This window comes from Eleutherodactylus coqui, chromosome 1 (assembly GCF_035609145.1).
Source record: "Eleutherodactylus coqui strain aEleCoq1 chromosome 1, aEleCoq1.hap1, whole genome shotgun sequence".
In the NCBI taxonomy this organism is placed as follows: Eukaryota; Metazoa; Chordata; class Amphibia; order Anura; family Eleutherodactylidae; genus Eleutherodactylus; species Eleutherodactylus coqui.
In genome coordinates, this window is record NC_089837.1 from 105,657,468 (window position 1) to 105,678,194 (window position 20,727).

The 20,727-nt window shown below is 44.8% G+C and overlaps 1 protein-coding gene across 1 annotated transcript in view; it reads left to right on the forward strand.

The window, feature by feature from the left end:
- The first annotated feature begins 1,695 nt into the window (after positions 1–1,695).
- Positions 1,696–20,727, forward strand: part of WDFY1 (WD repeat and FYVE domain containing 1) — a 40,297-nt gene continuing 21,265 nt past the window's right edge. The window contains exons 1-6 of the mRNA XM_066598772.1: positions 1,696–1,844; positions 5,027–5,094; positions 8,517–8,590; positions 16,076–16,130; positions 16,406–16,556; positions 18,854–18,966. Coding sequence (XP_066454869.1) covers positions 1,711–1,844; positions 5,027–5,094; positions 8,517–8,590; positions 16,076–16,130; positions 16,406–16,556; positions 18,854–18,966 — 595 coding nt within the window. The 5' untranslated portion in view covers positions 1,696–1,710. The remainder of the gene's footprint in view (positions 1,845–5,026; positions 5,095–8,516; positions 8,591–16,075; positions 16,131–16,405; positions 16,557–18,853; positions 18,967–20,727) is intronic.

Consider the following 20,727-nt stretch of genomic DNA (forward strand, 5'->3'; position numbering starts at 1 on the left):
CAAGGTTCCCATGGCAGCTGGAAGCCCGACAATAGCCTCCATGTCTGCCATGTAGCTATGCCTATTACACCCCGCCTCTGGCAGAGTCTAATAGGCTGCTGTCATAGGCTTAGTAGAATGCACTATATAAGTAATGCAGTGAACTCTCCTAGCGATTGAACTATTAGAATGCAGCGATGCAGATTCAATAGTTTTTTTTTATAAATGTGTTTTTATTGTGCAAAAGTAGTAAAAAAATAAAGAAATCTACATAAACTTGGTATTGCAGTAATGTTCTGATCCAGATAAGAAATGTATCATTTTTTTATTCTTAACAAATGGCGAATGCCATAAGATCAAAACCCGGAAACAATCAAGGAATTTCTAAGGGGTTTTTCTATCCCTCCCCCCAAAAATAAATAAAAGTTATACAATACAATATATGTCCCCCCAGGGGTGCAATTAGAAAGGACAACTTGTCCCCATAAAGAAACCAAGCCCTCATTCGGCTATGTCTACAAGTTATGGCTCCTGCAATGCGGCGATGACAATCACTTGGTCCTTAAAGCGAAAAATAGGCTCGTCACTTAAGGGGGCAACCTGCAATTTTGCATCAAAATTGGTCCAAAATTGCACAGAAATAGAACCTATTTGGTGCGATTTTCATGTAAAAATCGCCCATTCAAGTCTATGTGTTAAAAAAAACAGATTGCACTTGCCTGATGAGAGTATGATCTGTTTCCAACGCCTGTAACTGTGCCGATCAGAACTTAAATAAAGAAAATCAGAAAGTGTATTTTAAATGTACGTAAAAAACACACACAAAAAAGATGGAAATAGCGCAGAAAAACCGGACTGATTTTTCAGGACCAAAAAAAAAAAAGGCTGTGTGCCTTTATCCTGCCGATGTTTTTACATGGGCCTAGTGTTTGAAGAGTGGCTTTAGTGAATGCGAGCCTCAGCTGTTCCGTGTAAACAGTCACTAAGGCTTTATCCACACGGGCGTTTTATTGCTGCGATTTTGCCACGATAAAACATCGGTTAAAAATGGCGACCATCTGAAGCTTTGGATTCCATTGCATTTGTTCAGATGTCTGGGGGCGTAAAATCGGTTGGCTGGAAAAAAATAGTGCATATAGCTGCTTTTAGGCGGACCGGAAAAGATAGGTCTGGAGTCTGGACCTATCTTTGGACGCATTATGGTGGCCGGTCCCATAGACTCCTATGGGAACTGCTGGAAAAGGGAGGTGGGAGGGAGCTTAGCAGCCGCAAAATCGCATCGGTCGTGTGAAGACCTTACAGGGTGATGAGTGGGAGTTGGTTCACTAGTCACTTTGTTTCAGCTCACCTAAACATAGTCTCTGGCTGACTACTTCTTACCTCTGGGTAATATGCAAATAAGGGAGATTGAATAATACCTCCAGAGTGCCACCTATTGGAAGGCAGCATTGCTTCAAGTCAAAGTTGGACTCTTTAATTCCCAGTCATTGTTACAAGGCTTGTATAAAAAGTCTGACTTTGGCTTGAAGGAATACTGCCTTCCAATAGGTGGCACTGTGGAGAGATTATTCCATCTCCCTTATCTAAATACAGTGGAGCGCTGCTCTTCTCCTACTGCAGTAAATACAGCTGAGGCGCTTCTACACCACACATTACGGTAGATCCCAGTGACCGCTGCGCACTTACGTCATGTATTACAGCTGCCGTTCTGCTCAGGTCACATGACTCGAGATGGCGGCTGAGATTCACTCCCGGTCTCCGCGAGGCCCTGTGCTCCTCACAAAGATTCCCGGACACCGGGAGCACGTGACGTCTGCCTGCTTCATCCCGCGAGAGGACGGCGTCATCACCGCTAGCGAGGACCGGTAATTATACTCCCTGCGGAGAGGGCGCTGATGATAACGATGCCGGGTAACGGATGTTCTTACCTGGTGACGTCACAGCGCCCTCCTAACTGTGCGGAGGAGCTCTGGGGCAGAGTTGCCCCTAGCAACCAATCAGGTCTCTGCTTTCACTTCTGGTAAAGGCTCGTGAGAGAGCAGAGCTGGCATGTGATTGGCTGCTGCGGGTGATACAATGTTGCCATAGTTCTCATAAGCCTGTGGTGCGCTGCGCGTGACTACAAGCTGCTGCTGAACGTGCTGGGCTGACTTGTGCAACTGAGATAAATGCATTACATTTGAAGCGGGCGTCCGGTTAGAAATTAACTCTAAAATGGGTTAAAAACCCAATAAATGGTACCTGTCCGTGGCGTTGGCACCCCATGGTGTCTGTTGGCAGTGGAAGTCATGACTGCCGCTGCCAATGGAGACTGGGTGAATGACAGGACTGCAGCTGCGATATGGAGGAGGGGAAGTACTGTTATTTTGTGTTTAACCCATTGGGCTCTATATTTAAAAAGTTATTTTTAATTGGCCGACCCCTTCATGTGCGACTGCCGTAATCCTGAAGGCTCTCCGCAACTTCCACTGTGCTGGTATTATTGCCCCTCCCACTTCGCTCAGTGCGACCAATTTAGGGGGTGCGAGATATAGCAAGGATAAAGCTGCAGATTATTATCGCTTTCATGTGTGTGAGAAGCTCGCATGGGAAAAAAAATGCATTGCAATGCAAGTTTTATTTTTAATCTTGCTCCCGAAAAAAAAAAAAAAATCGCAAAAACAGGACACGCTTAGCCCCCCCCCCCCCCCCCCCCCCCCGAAAAAAATGACTTGTGTGAATCAACTCAGTAAATGTGCACGCGCCATTCATATCGTGATCGGGTGTGTCCAAAAAATGTTCCTGCCCCCCCCCCCCTCCTATTCACATTCCTGAGGGGTTTTTTTCGTGTCCCATTGAGTTAATGCAAAAAATTCCAGCAACAAAAGCTGAATTTGCAGCCTGCTATAATAATAATAATCTTTATTTGTATAGCGCCAACGTATTCCGCAGCGCTTACTGCAACAGCAAAAACCAACTCGCCCACCCAAAAATGTACAAACAGGGGAAGAACAACAGTTGTGTGCCCCTCACACGTGGGCAATGCTGCACAAGCTCCATCGATCAAATCTGCGATGCAAGACGTTCCGAGGGAACGCCCAAAGATTGGACAGGCCACGATTATTTTATTATTTTCCTCCGCAATGTGATGCAGGAAAAAAAATTGCTCCCGTGTATGACTGCGCTCCAAAAAATAGGGTTCATATTCGGGCGAGATTTGTGCATCTCGCAAAGCACATCTTGCACGATTTAGTTTTTTGCGTACGTTCACATGTAGCGGATTTCCTCTTGCGAATGTGTTACGTAGTTTCCTGCAGATCTGTGTATCTTCCGCTCAGAGAATCTGCTACAGAAATCTCTCCACATCCCCCCCCTGGTGTTGGCGTGCAGATGTGTCCTCTCCATTGAAGTCTATGGTAGCAGTCTACAGGATTTCTATAATTGACGTACTGCAGATATAACCTTCTCATCTCCAGTCACTTTTCGATGACTTAGTGCTCATGTCTAGGGGTGTACGCCCATGATGCACGCCCATGATATGTGTGGTAAATGAAGTTGATGCATGAGAACTAGATGGCAGCATGCTCTGCCACACGCCGTGAGCCCTATGCTCTTGTGTAGGCACCCTACACACTCTTCATGCACAATACATTGCCTATGGGCGGCGTTCTCATATTCGAGCGGGGATACACGGGCATGTGCAGTACACTGGCTGCCCGTATGCGCTCTCCGATAGCTCTTCGCAATTACAAATGCCAGTAAAGGCTGCCAAGAGCCCCGCAGCTTTTTACCACAGCGGCCATGGACATAAGGCCTTAGGCTAATTTCACACGGGTGAGTGTGATAGTATCACATGGCACTGGTGTGCACCTGGCAGGTGGTGCAATGCTTTGCTGACCCCATTGAAAACAATGGGTAATGCGATGGCACGCCCAAGTATAGGATGTGATGCAATGCAGGGGAAAACAAAAGAATGGGGGTTTTTGCTCATGTGAGAATTGTGCGTCTCATAACATAAATCTCATACGACTTTTTTCCTGCCTCCTTTGGCTTTTTTCCACACCGTGTGGACAGGGCTTTGAAGATGGTAACCCGGCTCTTCTGTAAATCCTGTAGATTCTCTGTGTGGCAAGTCTGTCCCGTGTGAATGTGGCTTTACGGCGCACCCACGTGTGGTGAATTTGGTGCGGATCCACACCGTATTCTGCACTACTGATTTTCGGCAAGGCAAATCTGCGTCCCATTTTTCCAATGCAGGTCTGTACTGTCTGCACGTGGCCTAAATAGAAGCGTTCTGCGTGGTGAGGCCGCAGGAGCCCCGCGTGTCGCTGTGATGCAGTTACTTCACCCATCATCTATTTCAGGCATCTCTAGGGTCATGGAAGACGTGTCACAATGTCCGCTCCTGTTAAACCCTATTGATGAGCTGCGGCTGTCCTGGAATAAAGAGGCTGTTGTGCCTTCTCCTGGAGAACAAGGGCTTCTTGTAGAACTCCTTACATGTGATATCAAGAGTCACACTTAACCCTTCAACCCCCTTCATGCCATCCTCTTTATATATGGCCCGGTTGGCCTGAGGCCACTTGTACATTGCCAGTACTTCTTAGCCCAAACTAGGAGGGAAACCTACAGAGGCAGTGGGAAGAGTTGTTCTTGTGTCTTCTGCACACACTCCTGGCAATACTACCGTAGTTAGTGATTTCCCATCACGGATTGGCTCTGACCTTTGACTTTTCCCCTTCAGTGTCTGCGCTGCTGCAGGCTGGCTGAGTGAAATACCTGTTGGGCTGCTGCAGGCTACACAAAATGAGCTGGCAGTCCAAATGCGGCCACTGGGCTTCTGTTTGACATGTGCACCATTTTCTCTTCTGTATCTTTTCCCTGCAGGGGGCAGCAGTGTGAGGGGTGGTGCGCTGCAGATTGTGGTCATAGAATTGGTGGTAAATGTTTTGTTTATTGGGGGTGATGGGGTAATTGTACTTCCCAGAAACATCTATGCATTTTTCCTTTGTTCCAGTACTGCAGTATAAAAGCTTCATTGTGTAAATGCTGTACTTTGTATCCACAGGACAGTCCGAGTATGGCTGAAGAGAGACAGCGGGCAGTATTGGCCAAGCATCTATCACACCATGTCATGTAAGAGTTACTTTATTTCCTGCCTTATCCATATGATCATGCCCAAAGATATAGTTGAGTCTGGACTGTGTGTATAACTATTTCCCTAGTTTCTTCTGTAGGGATACTAGTGTCATTGCAGTCATCCTTGCCAGGTACCAAGACCGTCATGCTCCTCATAAGCAGACCCTAAGCCAGCACAGTTAAGGGCAATTGGCAATTGGGCAATTTTTATTTGGATCGCAAAACTTATTTATATACAGATGCAGCAAAGTTTAACTATACTCATAAAGGCCCAATGCACACAGGCCTATTTGCACTGCGGGAGAGCCAGCATTCACCTCCAGATTCCGCAGCAAATGCTGCCCATAGACATGCTATGCAAAACGTTTTTCCATGCCCATGAGCGGAAATCAACTGCAATTTTTCCACTCTGGGGGGGGTGGAATCGCAGCATATCCTATTCTAGTGTGGGCCCGGCATGGATGGGTTTTTTTTGCAATCAATGGAAGCCGTTTGTCCCACGGAGATTCTGAAATATCAATTTTGAAATCACCGCGGATACGCGTCATCGCCGGCGCGTCATTCACTGTGCGGGAGCCAGCACATCCACAACACAGAGAAGAAATTGCGCAGGTACGAAGGGGTCACCGCTGGGGCACAGGGCCTGATTCCGCTGTGAGATCTCGCAGTCGGAATCCGACCTGGTCGTGTGCATTCGTCCTAAGGCTGGGTTCACATAGGGCGAAATTCTGCCTGCAATCTTAAGCCCGAGACTAAGCAGCAAAGTGGACGAGATTTGCAAAATCGCGGCCAAACCGCTCTGAAACTGACGTGCCACTGCAGGCTCTCTTCTCTATGGGGAGAGATTCCTGCAGCAGAATGCAGGCCGTTAAGCCACTTCAAACCTGCGCTCAATCACACAGGTTTTGAAGCTGCCTTACAGCTGCGGAAATCTCACAGAACTTCCATGTGGCCACGCAGCAGGCATTCCGTGGGATTTGCACCCTGTGTGAATCCAGCCTAACATGTTAAAATGAACTGTGGCACACAAAATGACTTGCCATTGAAATAGGTGTACAGTGGCTTTTGTTGTATTAAGATAATAGCATTTCAAAAGCTTAAGAGACTTTGTTGCCGAACGTTTTCAAACTCAAGCAAAAGTTTGCTACATGTATAATGGCAAAACCTAACTGACCGTGGTCCCCACTGGCTTCTCATTGGTGATGGATTTTGCTCCTTCTCTTGCCCTTATTTATGCCAGGCCTTCTGCTACTTTTATACTCCGTATTAGGATTCTTTCACACAAATGGAATATTTCCGAAAGACGCAGCTTAATCTGCAGCACCAGAGTTCTGCTCCGATACCTGCATGCAAATCTTGGTGCTGATTTCTCCACGTCTTTCGATGCATCTTGCGGAAATATTCAGCTGGCATGAAAGCATCCTTAGGCCCCTTTCAGACAAGTGTATTTTATTTCTGTGTTTTATGGGCTGCAGTATGGAGCTGATGTAAATCTATGTATCTAGTCACATGGCTGTATTTTATTTATGGCGGTTATTTAAAAACGCAGCATGACCTATTTTTGTCTGTTTGTTTGCTCTACATTGGTGGTTCAGTATTTGCCCAGTAGAAAATAGAACAGATAACAGCAAATGCAGATACCGCAGATCCCCATCTGATTATTACGGTATCCCTGTTATTAAAAAAAAAAAAAAAGTCATCTCACAACTAGAATGGATTTGTCTTTAGATATAAATAGTGAAGATTCCCTTGAGGCGGTATTTACACAGCTGATAGCGAGTCACGCCTGATATTCTCGGCCACAACTTGCATCACACAGCGAACGGACTTTCCATGTACATAACGATATGTGAGACATTGCACTTTGCAAGTCCTGTTTCTGCGCGTGAATTGCACAGAAATGGGATCTGCTGCAGCTCTTCCATCTCATACCATTGATGCAAGAGGAACATCACTCGTGTAAACTAACCCATGTAAAATAATGGGTTATTGCGTTCTGTGAGTTCTGTGCATCTCGCAAACGCAAAGAACTTGTGATTTTTTTTTTATTTTTATTTATTTATTTTTTTTAAATCATGTAAATAAATTCTAATGGCATGCAAACAGAGAATGTGATAAGTCAGGCAGAAAGTATGTTAAAAAACTTCTCTAACTAAGGCTTACTTCATACGGGCGAGCATGATATTTGCTCATGTGATGTCTGAGCCTCAGCGATGCGTTTTCCTGGAAAATAATCTTGCATCACTAATACCTAAAGACTTGATTTAATATTTTATTGTGCGATGGCCTACAACAGGAGATGCTAATGTTTAAAACGCATCGCACGTACATCGCACGTTCATGCGTTGCAAAGGGTCCAAAGGGGAAACTTAGGTGAAAAAAAAAAATAGCAAAACGCAGAAAAATACAGCATGCAACGATTTTCAAATCTCGCAACATCACAGGACAGGAAACATTGCACATGGGAATAAATTCCTTGAAGAGCATGGGCTTCATAATTCTGCGTATTCTCACACTATGGCAGCACTCAAAAATCACACAGTTTTTCTCAACCGTGAGAAGCCAGCCTAAGGCTCTATTCACATCTGCATCAGAGGCTCTGAAGCAGCTTCATCACGAAAAATCGTGCATGCAGGACTTGTGTGTCTGATTTTTAAAATGCTGGATGGGTTCAGGAACCGAAAGGACCATTATAGTCAGTGGGTCAGTTCGGCCCAGTTTGGTTCCATTATGAGATGCATCTGTTCATTTGTGGGATTCCGTTTCCCTGCTGCCGTAGCTGAACAGAGAAATGCAATGCCTTGAAGTAAACATTTTTTTCCCCCCATTAATTTAAATGGATTTACAAAAAATGAAATGGAAAGCAAACTGTAAGATTTTCGTTTTGCTTGCACTCCGTTGGGTTTCCATTTTTGAATGAAAAAATGGTGCAGTCTGCAGCGGTATATTTCAAGCCGAAAGACAGAAACCTAATGTTTCCATTCCATTTCTTCTACTAGAGATGAGCATTGTTTGTGGCTGTATGTGTAACATTTACCTATAGCCGAGCCTCACAGAGGCAGGATAGGAAATCCACGTCAGTTGTTATTAGTGCAGCTGTGTAAATAAGGCGATGCGTGTGCAGGAGTGTGTGACTGATTAGATTGTAAGCTGCACCAGGAAATGCCGTCTATTGAGTGTTGCTACCTGACAGTGAATAATAACAGTGTGAGCTGGCTTGTTTTCCTGGCTTGATGTCCACATGTTTCCGGGGGAAGTTACTCTTTTGGAATCAGGAAACGTCTGTTACGGAATATTCAAATTGGTGAACATTCATTCAGGTCATTTCTTTTAGGTTGGATTTGCACACAGAAAACCTCTTAAACGTCCCCAAAGGAAGCTCATTTTTTAACTAAAGTTTCCATTCTGTTTCATTGCAGCACCTTGCTCGGCTCTGACATACCACCATGAGAGTAGAAAGGTGTTTATAGGACAGGATAGTGGAGCGATTGTGGTAAGTATCTGCATATTCCTGTATCCTAAAGATTCAATACATACACAGTGATGAGAGAATACATTGAGGGAGTGTGTAGATCATTGAAATGATGAATGAGGGTCTGCAGGGGTGATGTGGTATGACACCCACTTAAACTGATGACCATACTGAGCCCATCGGTGTGGGAGGCACTTTTTGTAGCAGATCTCTATTTTGGCTCTCATGAATGGAGGAAAACTGTACGTGGGGGATTTTGCTATATGATATATGTATGTAATAGGGCGCCCAGATGAGAAGTTTGATCTGTATTTTTTATAAAGACCTTCTCAAGCCCCATGCACATAAACTTGCTGCATTTTACATCTTTTTTTAAAGGGGTTCTACCAGTATTATAAGCTATCTCTTATCCAAAAGATGGGTGATTACTTTCTGATCGGTGGGGGGTCCCATGTTCCCCTGTCGTTCTCGCTGTGAGTTTACTGCACTCCCTCCACAGTAAGGAGAATGGATGGAGTGCTAATTGCACAAGTGCGCTGCTGCTCCATTTATCTCCAATGGGACTGCGGAGATATCTGAACGCCACATGCTCGGTTATTTTCAACAGCCCCAGTACAATGAATGGTTGGAAGAAGCATCCTTGCAGTGCTAGAGAGAGGGGAATGAGGACCCCGCCCCATTCTCAAGATCGGATAAGGTCTTGCCACTATCCTAGGGGATAACTTGTAATTCTGGCAAAGCCCCTTTAAAGGCAAAATCAGGAGTGGATGCAAAAAAAGTCTCAATTACACTTTTTCTTTGTTCCATTATGGTTTTATTGACAAAACTAAACTGAACAAACCTTGGCACATATTTTTAAAGTCTTAAAGGGGTTGTCCCCGAAACGGGTTTTTTTTTTTTTTTTTTCCAATAGGCCCCCCGTTCGCCGCGAGACAAACACAAGGGATGGGTTAAAAAAAACAACAAAAAAGCGTTTAGTACTTACCCGAATCCCCGCTCTGTGGCGACTTCTTTCTTACCTTAGCAAGATGGCCGCCGGGATCTTCACCCACGATGCACCGCGGGTCTTCTCCCATGGTGCACCGTGGGCTCTGTGCGGTCCATTGCCGATTCCAGCCTCCTGATTGGCTGGAATCGGCACACGTGACGGGGCGGAGGTACGAGGACCAGCTCTCCGGCATGAGCGGGCCCATTCACCAGGGAGAAGACCGGACTGCGCAAGCGCGTCTAATCGGGCGATTAGACGCTGAAATTAGACGGCACCATGGCGACGGGGACGCTAGCAACAGAACAGGTAAGTGAATAACTTCTGTATGGCTCATAATTAATGCACAATGTACATTACAAAGTGCATTAATATGGCCATACAGAAGTGTATAACCCCACTTGCTATCGCGGGACAACCCCTTTAAGGCCTCATGCCCACGGCGGACTCTGCCAGCGGAAAATCGCAGCAGAGTCCCACACGGCGCCCTACAAAAACCCCATACTCACATCTCCAGATCTGCCGCGCGAGTCCCGTTCGTTGAGCTGGCGCAGTGCAGCGCATAACGCGCTGGGGGTGGGCGGTGACGCATAATCACGCAATACTTCTGCTGCGGAAGTATCGCGTGACTGATGGCTTCCATTGACTAAAATGGAAGCCGACCGCGTCTTTCCGTGGAAATTTGACCATGACGCGATTTCTCTCATGCTGTGGAATTCCGTGGTAGAATTCTGCAGCGTGAACATTGAGCTATTAGGTTCAATAGAACCTAACGGCTGCAGGATAACGCTGTGGATTTCCGCTACTAGAAACGTTGCAGAAATCAGTCTGTGGGCATTAGGCTAAGACCTCATGTCCACGGGAAAAAATGTGGCCTGCGCGGATATGTAATGCGGATTTCCGCAGCAGATGCAGTGTGGATGAACTTAAATTCCTTTTTTTTTTTTCCATGCGGGAGATCAATTGAGCTACGAGCTCTATCGGCTCCCGCACACGTCATCCGCACTTAAATGGAGCATGTCACGTTTTTTTTTTCATATGCATGAAATTTTTAAATCACTTTAAAATACCATCTGCGGCTATTTATCTAACCGCAGGTGGTCAATGCATTCCAATGGGAAACTTTACATGCAGATCACGTGCACGGGTGATCCACTGCGGATTTTAAAATATATTTTTCCCGTGGACATGAGGCCTTATGATTTTTCACCACAGGGCATAAACACGGTGGAGTTGCTGCACATGATGTGTGGATTTTGAAGGAAAAAAAATGCAGAATTGACTTGCAGTGTGGATTTCAAATTTGTAGCATGTCAACTACGTTTTGTGGATTTTCACCCTTTGCAACGCAAAGGGTGAACTCTTTGTCAAATCTGCAGCATTTCTTCACCAAAAACAGCACCATTTGTTGACCGTACGCTAAAGGTGGAGTTTGCCTTGGTTTTTTTTTTACCTCCACTTACTGATATATTGGTAGTGGGCTCCTGAGATAATGAAGTGCGGCCACTATTCAGGGTGAATTGCAGCAGCCACGCTAAGCAAATATTGTAGCTACGCCAGAAACGTAGCATGCCTACCTTTAACCCCTTAACGACTGCCCCATCGGGAAACTACGTCCTCAGTAAGTGGGCTTTAATCCTAGAGGACGTAGTTTTTATGCATCCTCTTTGGATTGATGCCCACTTGCCTGAGGACGTGACAGCTCCATGCTGTCGGTGCCCGCAGGTAGCCGACAGCATGGATCTGTCATCCCAGGATGCGGGCAGTCCCAGCCCCGGTATTGCGATCGGCGATATCCAGTGACTAGCGCCGATCGCAAAAAAGTAAAGAAAAGTGCCTAAAAAGTTAGATATTCAGCTGCCCTGATGGATCGGATCCATCAGAGCAGCTGAAAATTCTTACCTGGCTTGTCAGCGGTGCCCCCCGGAGATCGAGTCCTCCCGGACCTGCCGGCGGTCTTCTGCGCATGCGCGCCAGGCGATGACGTCAGGCGCATGCGCAGAAGCCCGGGAGCCCCCGGCAAATTTGAAATCTCCTGGCTCCCGGCTCCTGAAGGTAGCCGGGAACCAGGAGGTGTTACCGGGGACCGCGGTCGCCGCTAACCATTGGATAGCGGCGATCGCGAAAAAGTTAAAAAAAAAAAGGCAGTTTCACCTCCCCTCATGGATCGGATCCAAGAGGGGAGGTGAAAATACTCACCTAAGTCCTCCCCGATGTCCCGGGACCCGAATCCCCGTCTGCGCATGCGCACCCGATGATTGACATCGGGCGCGTGCACAGACGGGCTCGAGCCCCGGGAAATTTAAAATCCCTCTGCTCTTGGCTGCCATGTGTAGCCAGGAACAGAGAGATTATACCGGGGACATGATCACTGTTATCCAATGGATGACAGTGATCATGTAAAGTAAAAAAAAGTGTAAAAAGTGAAGAAAAAAAAAAGTTTTAAAAAAGCTTGCGTTTCATCTCCCCCCACGGATCATATCCGTGAGGGAGGATGAAATGACGTACCTAAGGCCCGTGGATTTATCTGCGGACCTTACCTCAGCTTCTGCACACGCGCCCGTCGCCAAAATGGCGGACGCATGCGCAAAAGCCGTGGATTGCCAGGATAATTTAAAATCTCCCTGCTCCTGGCTACAAAACTTAGCGGAGAGCCTGGAGATTTCACGGGGGCCGCGGTGAGCGGTTCCCCGTCACGTGTTCGCCGTTATCCAATGGATAATGGCGATCACGTAAAAGTAAAAAAAAGGTGAAGCTTCATCTCCCCTCACCGATGCGATCGGTGAGAGGAGATGAAACTTTTTACCGGAGGCCTCCGTATTTGCACCCTGACGCGATCTTCCTCCGTGAACTTACCCGGATTCTGCACATGCGACCGCCGGCAAAACAGCAAACGCATGTGCAGGAGTCGGGGAGCACAGGAAATTTAAAATCTCCTTGCTCCCAGCGACCAACGGTCGCCGAGAGCCTGAAGCAGTGACGGGTGGCCTCGTTGAGCGGTCCCGGGTCACGTGATAAAAAGGTAGCGATCTACCCTAGGCCGGTCTCACATGACCGGATAGGAATTACGGATTCCGCATGCGTCTGATCCGCGGTAATACGCAGATGAAGCGCATTGGATTACACAATTCCGTTCACATTAGCAGGTCGGAATTGCATAATCCACTCGCAGAAAAAAGAACGCAGCAGGTTCTATTTTACCGCGGATATCCGCAACATAGAGCCCATTGTGCTCCATGGTCATGGATATACCCACAGCCCATACGCAACTACGTTGTATACGGGCTGCGGGTACCCGCGTCATCGCTAAGCGACGGTGCGGGAAATACAAATTTAAAAAAAGTACTGCGAATGACCGCCCGTGTGAGTAGGCAGTTATGCGCAGTACAATAGGCGGCCGTATGCAGGGTCACAGCCGGGCTCACAGATGGGATCCGCCGCGGGCCTCCGCAAGCGGATTCCACCTATGGCCGTGTGAGCCCGGCATTATTCAGACCGCTACCTGTAATACGCAATTTACAAGAAGCCCCGGGAACATTCGCCTTCCTGCAGTTCCAGGAGCAGCTTGTTGAGCGCCTTCTATGTGAGACCGCCGCACCTCATCAAGCTTACTGAGACTCACAGAGTGCCACTTTTTACACCCTATACTGACCACTGAGGTCAAGAAATGACCCCCAAAAAGCATGAGAGGAGGGGGGGGATACCCGGTTTTATTGCCCCATGTACCCATCCCAACCAGCCTCCGTAATTACCCCTGTCTTCGGAAATACCACACAGTTCACATTATTACTTTTATCTAAGATTTGGGGAACGCCGAAAAGGGCGCGGAGTGTGTGGGGGAGGGGCGGGGGATTTTTAGGGAGTCAATTTTTATTCCGTACAAATGAACAATGGGGCCTGGGATTTATTCAGTTCTGCCCTGAAATCCAACAGGTGTTCCCTGCATTACAAGCCTAACCATGTGTCCTATAAGTAGATTAGGGCCACAATGGGTATGTTTTTGAACACGGGACAAACGGGGGTATCCATTTTGGGGTGAAGGTCTTCATTCCTATGTAAACTGTACAAAAAAAACCAGTTTTTAAATTGACAAAATTGCCAAAAAAATGAAAAACGTAATTTTTTCTTTCTGCTTTGCTTAGCTTTATTCAAAAACTGTGGGGTCAAAATACCCAGTACACCCCTAGATGAATTCATTAAGGGGTCTAGTTTTTAAAATGGGGTCATTTGTGGAGGTTCTTTATCGTTTTAGACGCTCAATGGCTCTATAAGTGGGCAATAGGGCCTGGAATTTATTCCGTTGTACCCTGAAATCCAACGGGTGCTCCTTCCATTATAGGCCTAGCCATGTGTCCTTTAAGTAGATTAGGGCCACAAGGGGTATAGTTCTGAACACGGGACAAACAGAGGTATCCATTTTGGGGTGAAAGTCTTCATTCCTATGTGTGCTGTACAAAAAAACCTGTTTTTAAATTGATACAAATGCCAAAAAAATGAAAATTGTAATTTTTTTCCTACTGCTTTGCTTAGATTTATTCAAAAATTGTAGGGTAAAAATACACAGTACACCCTTAGATAAATTCGGTAGGGGGTCTAGTTTACAAAATGGGGTCATTTGTTGGGGTTCTCTGTCGTTTTGGCCGCTCAACAGCTCTACAAAAGTGCTATGGGGCCTAAATCACCTTCATGCTAAATTTCTGTTCTGAAAGCTACCGACTACTTCTTTCATTTTGGGCCCTGTTGTGCATCCAGACAAAAGATTAGGGCCACAATGGGTATGTCTCTGAACACGGGACAAACATGGGTATCCATTTTGGGGTGCAAGTCTTCATTCATGTGTGTGCTGTACCAAAAAAGCAGTTTTTAAAACGACAGAATTGCCAAAAAAACGAAAATCACATTTTTTTCCTTTTGCTTTGCTTGAATTCATTCAAAAACTGTGGGGTCAAAATGGGCAGCACACCCGTAGATAAATTCGGTAAGGGGTCTAGTTTTCAAAATGGGGTCACTTGTGGGGGTTCTCTTTGGTTTTGGCCGCTCAAGAGCTCTACAAAAGTGCTATGGGCCTAAAACGCCTTCAAGCAAAATTTATGTTCTGAAAGACACCGACTACTCCTTTCATTTTGGGTCCCATTGTGCATCCAGACATAAGATTAGGGCCACAATGGGTATGTCTCTGAACACGAGACAAACGGGGGTATCCATTTTGGGGTGTAAATCCTCATTTTCATGGGCAATATAGGAAAAAAATATGTCTTTATAATGACATATTTGCAAAACTATGAAATTTTTATTTTTTTCTCCTCTAAATTGAATTAATTCCTGAAAAAACTGGTAGGGTCAAAATACTCATGACACCCCTCAGTGAATACATTAAGGGATGAAGTTTTTTTAAATGGGGTCATTTGGGGGGGGTATCTATTATTCTGACACTCATGAGCCTTTGCAAACTTGGCTTGGTGCAAAGTGTTCCTCAAAATGCTGAAAAGTAATGTTAAATTTGTACGTCCTATAAATGGTTAAAAAAAACACAAGTTTTTCAAGTGTGCATTTAGAATAAACAGAGGGAAATATATATCTTATCAAAAATTTGTACAGTATGTTTGGACATATTTGAGATATTACAGTTGAAAATTTGAAAAAATGACAATTTTTTCAAAATTTTTCCAATATTGGTACTTTTAATAAATATACACAAATTATATCGGTCTCTTTTCACAACCAAAATGAAGTACAACATGTGGCGAAAAAACAATGTCAGAATCACTTGGATGTGTAAAGCCTTTACGGAGTTATGCTACGTTGAACGACGCATGTCAGATTTCCAAAATTTGGCTCCGTCACTAAGGCGCAAACAGGCTTTGTCACTAAGGGGTTAAGGATGGTACTGCTATAGCTATATACTTTGTTATACTCCATTACCTACCCCCATTTATTCTTCCATCTACCCAGTCTCAATAAGGTTCACAATGATTTTTTGTGTTGGTTTTTTTCCTGTTGCAATGTCCTGTTTTTTTTTGGCCCTGTTTACATCTGCCAGAGGCTCATTTAGCAGCTTAAGTTGTCAATGTGTCACATTTGATGGAAGAAATATTGCTGCATGCAGCACTGTCCTTTCTGTTAGACTAGGGGTCCCCAACTCCAGTCCTCAGGGACCACCAACAGGTCATATTTTCAGGATCTCCTATAGTAAGAACACCTGTGGCAATGTATGAGGCACCGACAATAATGACATCACCTGTGTAACACTGAGGAAATCCTGAAAACATGACCTGTTGGGGTCCCTGAGGACTGGAGTTGGGGAACACTGTGTTAGACAACAGACACCGTGATAGAACCTGATGGACTGCATTCATTTTAAGGCAATGGGGTCCATTGGGAACAGTTTGTGTCCATTATGTGACAGATTACTTGCAGCTTGAACTCTGTTTTACTGCTAAGTAATTGAAAATGTTCATGCGTTTTCTTATGTAATATAGAAGTTTTAGCTAAAATGTTTTTGGTCATCTCTTATTTGGCAGGAATTTTCAATCTCTGATGACTTTAACAAAATGAACTTTGTGAAGACATATCCAGGTAATCCTACTATTCCGCTCACAAACATTACTACACATTTATTAAGAAAGATATTTGTTTGTAAGTTTTAAGAGACCTTTTTTCTTTTTGCATTTATGTAAGTTTTTAGTAAAAATAAAATAAATTGGCAGCGGATGATGCCACTGTTTTTTGCAGTTGCCTACATGAATGCTCTGTTAGCATATATACTTATGTCTCTTGTTGCTCTTGATTAGGTGAATAATTAAATTACTGTCTTTCAAAAAATACAACTAAATGGTTACTTGTGATTGCAGCTCATCAAAACCGTGTAACAGAGGTCATTTTCTCTCCGGATCCGGAATGGGTGATCAGTACCGGGCATGATAAATTCCTCAACTGGATGTGCACTCTGAGTGGGTCACTGGTTGGGCGACATGCGTTCTCCTCCTGGGCGTCCTCCCTCCAGTATCCTTTATACGGGTCATTGGGTTAAAAGGGTTAATGGGAACTTTTACATTGTGCACGTGTCTGATTAGCCAATTGCTGGCATTCATGGAATTATCTCTGCTGGAAACTGTGATTGGCTGAGCCATTGTGTATGCAATAAATAGCACGTGGCTGACCACAGCTTCTTCTTGGCTCAGAGTGGTGACAACCAAGGCTGCTGCGCTGGACCAGAGACCACTAAAGGAGGGGAGTACAACTTATTTAGTTGTTTTACAGCATTTTATGACCAATGGATATTTTTTTTTTCCCTTCGAATCTAGGAAAGCTTCTAAGCACGAATATACAGATTGTTATAAAGAGAACCTTCTAAAGCCCCATTTACATGCAGCGATTATCGCTCAAAATTTGTTCAAACTATGGATTTTGAGCGATAAACGTTGCGTGTAAATGCTTCCATCTTTTACTCTTCGGCTGAATGATTTTTAGGTGAACATAAAATCCATCGTTCAGCTGGAGAGAGCAAAGACCGCACGCTGTGTTCTCTATGGGAGCAGCTGATTACATTGTATTCATTTGACAGCCCGTACAAAGATAATGCAGCTGAGTGCAAAGTCCGGACAACATGCTGCGATTTGCAAACAGCATCTGGAGGCTCATGTACACGCAAATGAAGGTAATATACTGCTAATGGACATTGGTGTACATTAGCAGTTTATGCAAAACTATCACTAAAACTGTCAATCTTTCAATCGTTTGAAAGTTTGTCTTTGCATGTAAATGAGCCTCAACTCAGGAATTGTTCAAGATTGAAAAAATCGTCTACTTTTTGGAGAAAGTATAACTCTTGTTCTTGGGCTGCTCCTGGTTAGAGATGAGTGAGCGTACTTGTTAAGGCAAAATACTCGAGCGAGTATTGCCATGTTCGAGTACATGCCCGCTCGTGCCAAAAGATTCCACCCCCATGCTCACTCCCGCAACTCGCCACTCGCCCCCGCCGGCCACTGAATCTTTTCTCACGAGCAGGCATGTACTTGAAAATGGCAATACTCACTCGAGTTTTTTTCCTTAACGAGTACGCTCGCTCATCTCTACTCCTGGTATTGCAGTTCAGATTCATTCACTTAAATGCATGTATTTTGTTAAACGTTAAACATTTTGCACAATTTGTCTTCTGCAGCTTTTACATATCACTGTATGTAGATACAGTGAGGGGAGATGAAACTATTCTAGCACGTGATTCCCCTCCCCATTTATGCGTTAAATAACAGCGATCGTTTGACTGGGGTCCGCTCAAAGAGGCCTTGGTGTGAGCTCCAAGCAGTTGATAGTAGCTTCAAGTAGCTGATAGCGGGGAGCTGTCGCATTTCCAGACCCTGGCGTTTTACTCCACAGGACCAGTGTGTGTTCACAGCCCTGTAGAATAAAGCCCAGACGCCCAGGATGTGAAAAGGCATATGGGTAGTCACTAAGGGCTTAAGGCCTCATGTCCACGGGGAAAATCAGATCCGCTGCAGATTCTACATGTAGAATCTGCAGCGGGTCCCTCCTGCCCCGCGGACATGAGCGCCGAAAATAAGAATTTAAAAGTATTTACCATCCGGCGCGGGCGGAGAAGATCAGCTGTTTCTCACGGCCGGATCTTCATTTTCGGCCGGCGGATGAATTCCTGACGCCGGCGGCACGTCGCCGGCACGTCGCCGACGTGCCGCGCGCATGCGCCGGGCACATCCGCCGAGCCGAAGCAAGGAAGATGCGGCCGTGAGGAACAGCTGACCTTCCCCGCCCGCGCCGGATGGTAATTACTTTAAATTCCTATTTTAGGTCTCCCGCGGATCCGGACGGCTTCCATAGGCTTCAATAGAAGCCCGCGGGAGCCGTCCCCGCGGGAGACCCGCACGAAAATGGAGCATGGTCCGGATTTTTCCATGCTCCATTTTTTTTTAAATCCCTTTTATTGACGATCCGCGGGTATTTATCTACCCGCGGGTGGTCAATGCATCCCTATGGGATGCGGATCCGCATGCGGGAGATCCGCTGCGGATCTTAAATCATATTTTGCCCGTGGACATGAGCCCTAATTCAGAGCCAAGATCAGCAGTTGCTTATCCAGTAGCTGAACCTTCAGTGATGTGATGGTAAGTGGAACTCTGAAATTAGGCCGAAAGATTGTTGGGAAGAGCAGCATATCAATAAGTATATATACACATCATACACACATGAGGATTAGGGGGGGTTTCAGTTTCCAGTAAGATCATTTCTGTTATGCATTGTGACCTCTGCATGAAGTGGGGTTATCCCTAACAACCCTTGTATAGATATGATGAAGAAACAAGATATGCTTTTGTTGGAGACTTTGCTGGGCAGATTACACTGTTGAAATTGGAAAAAGAAGGCTGCTCTGTCATCTCAACCCTCAAAGGTCATGAAGGTAAATCTGGTATTGGTAGCAAAAATCCAGGTATTTTACTCAAGAACCAACCGTCTGCCCACACAGGGGATTTTATATTCTGTGTTATATGCGTATTTTAAGGTAGATTTTACTGCAGATTATACCATCGCCATGCAATAAATCCATGGCAGATTTTGGGGAAAAAATACATATTTTTTAAAAAATTTAAAAATTTTTTTTTTTTCTTTACTGCATTCTGTGAATAAATATGTTGATGACTGTTAGGCTCCAGTACAATACTACATAGAACTGGCAAATGGTGCTACAAGTAGGAAAAGTAACCTGTCAGAAATGGCAACTGAGAACAAGATTTTTTTTTTTTCTTTTTCTACAAGTGAGAATGAATCTATAATTTTTGTTAATTTATACATAATTTAGTTTCACATTGGGATACTGCATTTTTTTTTTAAAGTTTTGATGTGGAATGTTTATCCAACCACAAACCCAATTCATTAACTTCTACTATTGGGAGTAGCACATGTTTTTTTAAAGATTTTTTTAAAATTTTTTTTGTTCTCACAGAAAGACGCACAGTTATGAGTGTTACAACATAATAAGTGCTAAGCAGAACTATTACATTAAGTGCATTATTACAGAATTGAATCATTAGATCTATTCCCGCCACAGGGCGTAACTGTACGTCCTAGCAGGGAGGTACTTTGTGCAACTGGGCGTACAGTTACAGTTAGCGCAAGATCTCTATCCCTGATAGCCGGGCTCCCCCTGCAACAGCGGGGGTGCATCGAGCAGTGACCCTCACTTTCAACCCCTTCCCTGCCGCGATCTATGTAGATCACGGTATGTGAAGGGTTCACAGAGGGAGCACGCTCCCTCTGTGATGTCATCGGACTCTTGCTATATAATCGCAGAAAGCCCAGCGGGTTACCATGGCAACAGGACGCCAGCTACTGGCGTCCTGTATTGCCAGTACCTGTGATCGCTGTAACAAGCGATAAGGCATTGCAGAACAGAAGTCCTGCAATGCCTTATCATAGCGATCAAAGTTGGTATGGTGGTATAAAATGCGTAACAAAAACAAAACCCTTTTTTTGTGCTTTTTCTCATATTGGCATAAAATGTTTGTTTTTTTTTTATTAAAATCCCACATATTTGGTATCGTCATATCCGTAATAAAGCGTACAATAAGTTGAACACTCTTTTTATTCTGCATGGCAAAATGCCTAAAGAAAAACCCTAAAAAACCGAGGCAAAATGCTAATTTTTAGCATTTTGACTCCCAAAAAACGCAATAAAAGTGAACAAAGAAGCCAAATGTACCCCAAAATGGTACCAATAAAAACTAAATCTATGGCAGAATTGAAGCGTTTTCTGTCTCTATCATAAAAACATTTATAAAAATTTTACAATCTAGTGTATGTACCCAAAAATGGCACCAATAAAAACTACAGTTCACACACACAAAAGATGGTCATAGTTAATGTCTATGCGCCCTCAGAAAATCCAATCCCAAACCTACAGGTGGTCTCTCGGAAGCTTCTCAAATATACGCAACATAAAATCATATGGGCAGGCGACTTCAACTTCCCTTTCTCGGCAACCCTAGACAGATCAAACAACAACCCAGACAGATTCTCGATCCAACAGAGGAAGGAATGGGGAAACAAACTAGCACTACTGATGCTAGCGGACAGCTGGAGAGAAATACACGGCAACAGGAGAGGATACACCTTCTTCTCCTCAGCCAATCAGACATATTCAAGACTTGATTACATCCTAATG